The sequence below is a fragment of the Babylonia areolata genome, chromosome 7 (assembly GCF_041734735.1).
Source record: "Babylonia areolata isolate BAREFJ2019XMU chromosome 7, ASM4173473v1, whole genome shotgun sequence".
Classification (NCBI taxonomy): domain Eukaryota; kingdom Metazoa; phylum Mollusca; class Gastropoda; order Neogastropoda; family Buccinidae; genus Babylonia; species Babylonia areolata.
In genome coordinates this window covers 14,436,441-14,446,440 of record NC_134882.1, presented here as the reverse complement: position 1 = coordinate 14,446,440, position 10,000 = coordinate 14,436,441, and the positions used below count along the sequence as shown (strand labels likewise).

Below are 10,000 nucleotides of genomic sequence, written 5' to 3'. Positions count from 1 at the left end.
TTGGAGGGCGGGGGTAAGGGGGGGGGGAGGCGCGCTGGGATTGGGGGGTTGGGTGGGGGGGTTATGGTTGGCGCATTGTTTGGGATTGAAGTTTGTAGTGTGTGAGTGTGTGTGCGTGTGTGTGTGTGTGTGTATGGGGTGGGGTATGTTGGAGGTAACGCTGGTAGTAGTAACAGTGATGGTTGCAGCTGAAGTTGGAGGAACAGCAGCAGCAGCAGCAGCAGCAGCAGCACTATACGTGAGCTTGCCACAATACTTCCATTGTGGAGTGATGCAGCACCTCTAGCAGTTGATGTGGCAGCAGTAGCAGCAGCAGTCGTAAACGTGTAGTAGCAGTAACGGCGATGATAGCAGCAGTAGCAGTAACAACGCCGCGCAGCCAGCTACAGACGTAGTAGTGATGATGAAGATATTGAACAAGATGATGATGATAAAGTAGTAGTAGTAGTAGTAGTAGGAGGAGGAGGAGGAGGAGGAGGACTTTCTCGAGCTGCACCTCGATCAGTATATTTCTGTCCTTTTAAAAATCAGTATGCCCCTTAAACAGGAAACGAATGATGAGCGCCCAGTGGCAGCCATCAGTCGGCTCTACCCAGGTAGGCAGCCTGTGGTGCAAATGTCCCCGTGTATGTAAAGCGCTTAGAGCTTGGTCTCTGACCGAGGATAGGCGCTATATAAGTATTCACATCAAAGAAAGGCAAGGTCTTCAAGGCTCACTTGTTGATACACACTTAAAGAAGAAAAAAAAAATTATAAAAATCAAAAATTAGTTTGTTGAAATCTGTTATCTATTCGTTAGTATAATTATATACAGCTTCGCAGGGAAAAAAAAATTGTTGAACTTTGTTCTCTATTCTTTATTATGGTTATATATATACAGCTTCGCAAAAAGAAAAAAAGAAAAAAGTTTCAATGCAGATTCGAACCACGGATGTTTGGTTCGAGAATGAGTGCACTAACGTGGGTTCGTTGTTGACGTTCAAAAATTATCATTTGAGCATATTTTTTTTAGCGGAATAAATCGACAGTGGCAACCGAAGTCAACGCGGTTTAATCGTGTTATTTTGATATATCTCGGGCATTAAAAAAATTCGTTCAAGTCCGAGGTAAAGGAGATTTTCCCATCGCCTAAAAAACACTGCAATATTTGTCCTTTAAAAAAAAAGAAAAAAAAAGAAAAGAAAAAGATCTGCAGAGATCCGTGATCGACAAGATTTATCTTCCCACTTACTCAGAAACTACGGACACCTTCCATTCAATTTCTTTTTTCTGTTCATTCTAGTTAATTCAGTATCCATTTTAAAACATTCATATGCAGTAAACAAGTCGATGATTATTTAAGAAATTCTTTTAATTCGGCGGTAAAGGATGCGTTGCCATTGCGTCAGGCTTTACAACATGTTTGTCAAGATCTGCACTGACCAGTGCCGGGTAGATGAGGCAGTGAATCGGTTGATTCAGATTTTCGTTTCTGTTCATTCTAGTTAATTCAGTGTCTACTTTAGAATATTCATATGCAGTAAACACGTCAATAATGTAGTTAGTGTCACTGTATGTGTTCTGTCCAGAATGTGTATTTTTTTGCTTTTGATTGTGAACAAGAAAAAACGAGGTCATGGCGTATTCTCATCAGACAATCGGGAAGCTGCAAATAGGGGTAACAGCGGTTTTCGGAATCCGGACCGAACATCAACGAAATAAACTGTTAAAAATTCGAAAATGCGGCTAAATTTGGGAGACTTACAACCTATTGTTGGTATGACTTTTAAGATGTTTTTCCTACTATGTTTAAGCAAAATTTGGTATTGGCACACAAAATGGCAATGATAAAGTTTACCACACACGCACACGCACACGCACAGACAACTGAACACCGGGTTATAGCATAGACTCACTTTGTTTTCACAAGTGAGTAAAAAAACAACAACAACATAGTAGCCGCCGAGTCGTAGTAGTAGTTGTAGCAGTAGCAGCCGTGCTTGTATTGCAATTGTACTGTATTGCATTGTATGGCATGACACTACATTGCATCGCGTGCCATCGTGTTGTATTGTATTGTATTAACTCTCTCCATACGAACGGCGAAAGAGACGACGTTAACAGCTTTCACCCCAATTATCACCATCAAAATATTGCAAGCGGAAGGCTCTTATACTGAAGAGGTGAATGTTGACAAAAAATACCACAATTCTTACGACGGAAGCTAAAGGTTGGGTCATTCAGACACCCACTGGACATCCGAGGGGTCTGTGTAGAGGAGAAGAGAGGACTGGCCGTAATGAGTGAGTTAACATTATGTTGTTTTGTGTTGATTTGTATTGTGTTTTATTGTATTGCATCACATTGCTTTGTATTGCGTGGCACTGCGTTTTCTTCAATTTGGACACAGCAGAATTCGCTGAGTGACCAAAGAGGAAAAAAAAGAAAAGGTTCGGGCTGCTTATTTTGTTCTACTTCCCTGCCATGCCCTCATTATTAAACAATATCAGTATTTTGTGTTTGTTTCTTTTTTGTTGTTGTTGTTGATGTTATTGTTTCTTTTTTTTTAATTTTCAATCATGATCACTTATCGGTTAATATTTGTATTTGTATTTCTTTTTATCACAACAGATTTCTCTGTGTGAAATTCGGGCTGCTCTCCCCAGGGAAAGCGCGTCGCTACACTACAGCGCCACCCATTTTTTTTTGTCATTTTTCCTGCGTGCAGTTTTATTTGTTTTTCCTATCGAAGTGGATTTTTCTACAGAATTTTGCCAGGAACAACCCTTTTGTTGCCGTGGGTTCTTTTACGTGCGCTAAGTGCATGCTGCACACGGGACCTCGGTTTATCGTCTCATCCGAATGACTAGCGTCCAGACCACCACTCAAGGTCTAGTGGAGGGGGAGAAAATATCGGTGGCTGAGCCTAGGCGGACGCGTTACCTCAAGGCCATCACTCCTTTAACAGGAAACAGGAGTTCTTGCATTTGTCGGTGTTATTGTTGGAAGACGGTATATGGGTGCCCATTTCTTCTTCTTTTTTTTAAAATTATTTTTATTTTTATTTTTAATTCTAAACAGAGAACAGCGTGTGGGGTGACGTGAGCAAGATGGGGGACAGCATCTCGGTGGAGTACAGCAAGCTGGAGGAGCTCTTCTCCCACACCTCCCCCACCTCACAGGCTGCCGGCGACCAGGACAAGGCCGACAGCAAGGTGCTGAAGAGACAGTCCGCCACCACGGAGGTAGGTGTGCGGGGCAGCATTGCAGCAACAGCAGCAGCAGCAGCAGCAGCAGTAGTAGTAGTAGGTGTGCGGGGCAGCATTGCAGCAACAGCAGCAGCAGCAGCAGCAGCAGCAGTAGTAGTAGGTGTGCGGGGCAGTATTGCAGCAGCAGCAGCAGTAGTAGTAGTAGGTGTGCGGGGCAGCATTGCAGCAACAGCAGCAGCAGCAGCAGCAGCAGTAGTAGTAGTTGTAGTAATAATAATAATAATAATAGTAGTAGTGGTGCGCAAGGCCCGAGCAGCATCCACTGCCACGACAGCAACCCTCTCACTTGTGTCCCACATGTGGGCGAGTAGTAGTAGTAGTAGTAGTAGTAGTGGAAGTGGTAGTAGTAGTAGTATAAGTGGTAGTAGCGGTAGTGGTAGTGGTGACAATAATAATAATAGTAGTAGTGGTGCGCAAGGCCCAAGCAGCATCGACTGCCACGACAGCAACCCTCTCACTTGTGTCCCACATGTGGGCGAGTAGTAGTAGTAGTAGTAGTAGTAAAAGTGGTAGTAGTAGTATAAGTGGTAGTAGCGGTAGTGGTAGTGGTGACAATAATAATAATAGTAGTAGTGGTGCGCAAGGCCCAAGCAGCATCGACTGCCACGACAGCACCCTCTCACATGTGTCCCACGTGTGTGGGAGAAGTAGTTGCAAGTAGTAGTAGTAGTATTGTGCGCTGAATCATCATTTTTCTTCTTTTTTTCGTGAGTTTTTGCGTGTTTATGTATGTTTGTGATTTGTGCGTGCCTGTGTGTGCGTATGTGTTGAGGGTGTTAGGTGCACATGTATGTTAAAATGTATATATGCACCGTTAGTGTGTGTGTGTGTGTGTTTGTGTGTGTGTGTGTGTGTGTGTGTGTGTGTGTGTGTGTGTGTAGTCATATTTTGGTGTGTGTATGTTTGGTACACATGTATGTTAAAATGTATATATGCAGTTTGTGTGTGTGTGTGTGTGTGTGTGTGTGTGTGTAGTCACATTTTGGTGTATGTGTGTTACATTGATGTAATGTGTTATGTAAACAAATTAAAACATAAGTGTTTTTTTATAAAGCACCTAGAGCAGATTTCTGGATAGTGTGCTATAAAAGTATCCATTATTAGTAGTACTAGTAGTAGTTGTTGTAGTAGTGCGCAAGGCCGTAGCAGCATCCACTGCCACGACAGCACCCACTCACTTGTGTCCCACATGTGGGCGAATAGTAGTAGTAGTAGTAATAGTAGTAGTAGTAGCAGCAGCAGTTGTAGTGCGCAAGGCCCTAGCAGCATCCACCAGTCAGTCACCTCTGGACCCACAGCCACCAATCTTCCATCTGATTTTTGAAACCATGGTCATCTTCGAATCCGAATAAGGCATTAGACAAAGCTGTATTGACAATATGAGGCGAACATAATAGTATCTGACAGCTTTTCATTTTGTGCACTTTGTTATCCTCATTGTAAATGGCCGGTGTATTACCAATGGTTTCTCCGATGCAATAGGAAATGATTTACAGCTTAGTCTTTTGTGAAGGACTATGATTCTCAAACTAGGAGGCAAATTTGCACTGGCTCTTTAGTGCTTCAGCCATGGGGAGCTACGTGGCCTTTGGGAACCATCCCCAACGCCGACTGTCCTAAAACCCTCTTGGCCGAGAGAGTGGGGATATACTTGGGCAAGACACTCTCCACTATAATCAAATTCTAGCCCAAATTTTTTTTATAGTCGGAACAGCAGTTGCCTCCTGTGCCGTTCTGATGGTCATAGTCGGACACGATTGACTATCATATATATATATATATATATATATATATATATATATATATATATATATATATATATTTAATAGATAGCAGCAGTAGTAGCAGAGTGTTGGCTTTGTGGTATCACGTCCGCCTAGGAAGCGAGAGAATCTGCATCTGCACTAGACCTTGAGTCTGGTGGTCTGGATGCTTGTCAATCGGATGAGACGATAAACCGAGGTCCCATGTGCGGCCGGCATGCACTTAGCGCACGTTAAAGAACCCACGGCAACAAAAATGTTGTCCCTGGCAAAATTCTATAGAAAAACACACTTCAATAGGAAATGAATTGTAATTTCAGGCAGGTAAAAAAAAAAAAAAAAGGGTGACGCGGTAAGTGTAGCGACGCTCTCTCCCTGGAGAGAGCAGCCCGAATTTCACACATATAAATCTGTTGCGAGAAAGAATAATACAATACAACGCAACACAAAACGATACAACAACAGCAGTAGTATCAGCACCATTAGAAGTAGTAATAATAGCAGAAGCAGTAGCTGTAGTAGTAGCAGTAGTAGATTGTCAACCGTCATTACTCAGATTCACTCTTCTGATGTCAAACACGAATGAATATATGACAAGAAATAACTAGCAGTATTTGTGAATAAGGCATTAGACAAAGCTGTATTGACAATATGAGGCGAACATAATAGTATCTGACAGCTTTTCATTTTGTGCACTTTGTTATCCTCATTGTAAATGGCCGGTGTATTACCAATGGTTTCTCCGATGCAATAGGAAATGATTTACAGCTTAGTCTTTTGTGAAGGACTATGACTCTCAAACTAGGAGGCCAAATTGCACTGGCTTTTAGTGCTGCAGCCATGGGGAGCTACTTGGTCTTTTGGAACCATCCCCAACGCCGACTGTCCTAAAACCGTCTTGGCCGAGAGAGATGGGGGATGTAACTTGGGCAAGACACTCTCCACTATAATCAAATTCTGACCCAGATGGTCGGGACAGCAGTTACCTCCTCTGCTGTTCTGATGGTCATTGTTGAAAACGACTGCTACACACACGTCGCTGTCCAGTGGATCCCTGCCCACTGTGGTCTGGCAGGAAACGAGGAGGCGGACAGACTGGCCAAGTCTGGCAGCAGAACTGGAGCAGACAAACCAGCCAGTCTCATACAGGGAGGCAAAAACTCTGGTCAAACGAAAATTCAAAAACACATTCCAGCAACAACATAGCCATCCACCTGATGACCAGATGCCTCACCTGCAGCGATTCCAGCAGACAATCATATTCCGGCTACGCACGGGGCACTGCCGCCTGCGAGACCACATGTACCGAATGAAGCTGTCACACACTCCTGACTGCCCGTGTAAGACAGGCCCACAAACCCCGGAGCACATCCTGCAGTCCTGCCCCCTGTATCAAGATGCACGGACGCAGCAGTGGCCCTATGGAGCCACACTGGCAGAAAAGCTCTGGGGCACCAAAGTAGACCTCATCAAGACCACCACCTTCATTTCCAGCATAGGACTGCAAGTCTGAGACCATGATTACGAGGAAGGCAGAAGAAGAAGAAGAAGAAGAAGAAGAAAACGACTGATAATCAAATTCTGACCCAGATAGTCGGGACAGCAGTTACCTCCTCTGCTGTCTTGATGGTCATTTTCGAAAACGACTGACTATCATAATGGCCCAGAGGCCTCTACAATCAAATCATTCTGAGCTTTGAGTTCTCCCTGTGTCTCAGATCACCCTGCTGGACGCCAAACGCAGCATGAACGTCAACATCTTCCTCAAGCAGTTCCGCAAGACCAACGAGGCTATCGTGGAACTCATACAGAAGGGAGACCATCGCGCCGTGGGGTCGGAGAAGCTGAAAGGTCTCCTCAAACTTCTGCCTCAACAGGACGAGGTGAGCTGAGCTGGGGGGGGGGGGGGGGGAGAGGGGGCTGTGTGTGTGTGTGTGCATGCGTACGTGTGTGAGTGAGTGAGTGTGTGTGTGTGTGCGTGTGTGTGTGTGCGTGTGTGTGTCTTTGTGTGTGTGTGTGTGTGTGTGTGTGTGTGTGTGCGCGCGCGAGAGAGAGTGTGTGTTAAAAGAGCACAACCTCTCACAGACTGATCACAGAAATAGTTCAGATCTGGAGGCCTACTGGTCAGTGGACGTTCTCAGATAGATCCAACCAACACTATAATTATCTCCAAACAAGACAAACAAACAAAAAAAAAGCCCTTCTTATGGAACAGAAAATCAGTTGGTGTACCACGTAAGTCCACGAGACGCCCCGGGTGTCCCTTCATGCCCTGTGATTTAATATAATAATAATAATAATAATAATAAAAATGCAGGCTTATATAGCGCCGTACCCCCCAGCATCTCAAATGGGGCTCACCACGCTTTACAACAAGACATACAAATTTAAGACCAAGTGACATAAAAGTATGTATGAAAACTAAAATCGAATGAAAATGAATGAAATAAAATAAAACAGAGCAAAAGTCCAAGTTGTGTGTTGAAAGTCCAACACTTTAACCATTCGGCTGTTGCGCGCTTCTGCAGAACTTTGATGGGGACCAGCAGAATTTGGGAATTAAAAAAAATAAACAAGAGAGGCAAGGCCTTCAAGACCTACTTGTGATACACTGAAAAAAAAATCCAAGCCTTTTATGTATTGTGTATAATTTCAAAATGTAATGTTTAAGATGAGAAAGATCAGTTTAAAGCGAATTAAGTCCCCTAGCATTAATTACAGAGTAATTTCCCTTTTTTACTATATGCACCAAAACGTTTGCAAAATAAATAAAACTTCCATGCTTAGCAAAAGAAGTTCCTGTTTGAACAAAAAATGATAATAATGACTCATCTTGTTGTGTCAGAATAAGAGGTCAAAGTGCCAAGTTTAGAGAATACAAAAAATATAAATATAACAGTAAATGCAGTTTGCATATAATTAGGCTTCTTTTTTTTCTTTTCTTTTTTGTGCCCATCCTAGAGGTGCAATATTGTTTTAAACAAGATGACTGGAAAGAACTGAATTGTTCCTATTTTTATGCCAAATTTGGTGTCAACTGACAAAGTATTTGCAGAGAAAATGTCAATGTTAAAGTTTACCACGGACACACACACACACACACACACACACACACACACAGACAACCGAACACCGGGTTAAAACATAGACTCACTTTGTTTACACAAGTGAGTCAAAAAGAGATTAACAAAAGGGCACACCAGAAAAAAAAAAGTTACCCTTTAGGCCCAACACTCGGCTTATATCACAGATTGACATAAGTTTACATTTGGGCCAACAGCAAAGTGACAGCTGTATTATCAGTGGTTTCTCCAGTCAATGGGAAACCATTTACAGCTTAGTCTTTTGTGAAGGACTATGACTCTCAAACTAGGAGGCCAAATTGCACTGGCTCTTTGTGCTGCAGCCTTGTGGGCTAGTTGGCCTTTGGAAACCATCCCAACGCCGACTGTCCTAAAAACCCTCTTGGCCGAGAGAGTGGGGATGTACTTGGGCAAGACACTCTCCACTATAATCAAATTCTAGCCCAAATAGTCGGAACAGCAGTTGCCTCCTGTGCCGTTCTGAAGGTCATAGTCGGACACGACTGACTATCATACATACATATATATATATATATATATATATATATATATATATATATATATATATATAATCTTATCTTAAACAACATCCCCCAGGTGGACCTCCTGCAGAACTTCGACGGGGACCACGACAAGCTGGGCAACGCGGAGAAGTTCTTCCTCCGCCTCCTGGAGCTGCCGGCCTACCGGGTCCGTCTGGAGGCCATGCTGACCCGGGCCGACCTCCCCGCGCAGCTGTCGGCCATCCGGCCGCACCTGTCCCTGGTCAACAGCATCTGCCGCCGTCTGTACGACAACCCCTCGCTGAAGAAGTTCCTGCGCTTCGTCCTGCACGCTGGGAACTTCATCAACCAGGTGTGTGTGTGTGTGTGTGTGTGTGTGAGGGAGGGAGAGGTGTTGGGGTTGGTAGGGGTGTTGGGTGTGTGTGTGTGTGTGTCTGGACCTTGCAATTGGAATGAACTTCCTCTTTCGCTTCGTCAAGTCTCCACACTCAGCTCTTTCAAGTCTGGTCTTAAAACCCACCTCTTCCCAAAATAGCCTCCCTTCCCTGCCTCTTCCTTGTCTTCAGTTGTTTGTTTGTTTTTTCTCCAGTTTTAGAGTTATGCATGCGTGTGAATGACTGGTGCGAAAGCGCTTTGATTTGTCTCTGCACACTATATACTACACACACCTATACTGACCTTACCACTCTGTGTATCCATTATAACACACTACACACACCTATACTGACCCTACCAATCTGTGTATCCATTATAACACACTACACCCTACATACACCAGTACTGACCCCACCACTCTGTGTATCCATTATAACACACTACACCCTACACACACCTATACTGACCCTACCACTCTGTGTATCCATTATAACACACTACACCCTACACACACCTATACTGACCCTACCACTCTGTGTGTCCATTATAACACACCTATACTGACCCTACCACTATGTGTATCCATTATAACACACTGCACACACCCATACTGACCCTACCAATCTGTGTGTCCATAATCACACACTGCACACACCTATACTGACCCTACCACTCTGTGTATCCATTATAACACACTGCACCCTACACACACCTATACTGACCCTACCACTCTGTGTATCCATTATAACACACTACAGCCTACACACACCTATACTGACCCTACCACTCTGTGTATCCATTATAACACACTGCACACTACGCACACCTATACTGACCCTACCACTCTGTGTATCCATTATAACACACTACACCCTACACATACTGACCATACCACTGTGTGTCCATTATAACACACCACACCCTGTACACACCTATACTGACCCTACCACTCTGTGTATCCATTATAACACACCACACCCTACACACACTTACGGTGATACTACCTCTCTTTTACACCCCCCATACAC

The 10,000-nt window shown here is 43.8% G+C and overlaps 1 protein-coding gene across 3 annotated transcripts in view; it reads left to right on the top strand.

Moving 5' to 3' along the window:
- The window catches only part of LOC143283733 (inverted formin-2-like), a 106,717-nt gene that overhangs the window by 91,882 nt on the left and 4,835 nt on the right, over window positions 1–10,000 (top strand). For all 3 annotated transcript variants that reach the window (XM_076590015.1, XM_076590017.1, XM_076590014.1), the window contains exons 10-12: window positions 3,061–3,224; window positions 6,730–6,894; window positions 8,692–8,949. In XM_076590015.1, the coding sequence (XP_076446130.1) occupies window positions 3,061–3,224; window positions 6,730–6,894; window positions 8,692–8,949 (587 nt within the window). The remainder of the gene's footprint in view (window positions 1–3,060; window positions 3,225–6,729; window positions 6,895–8,691; window positions 8,950–10,000) is intronic.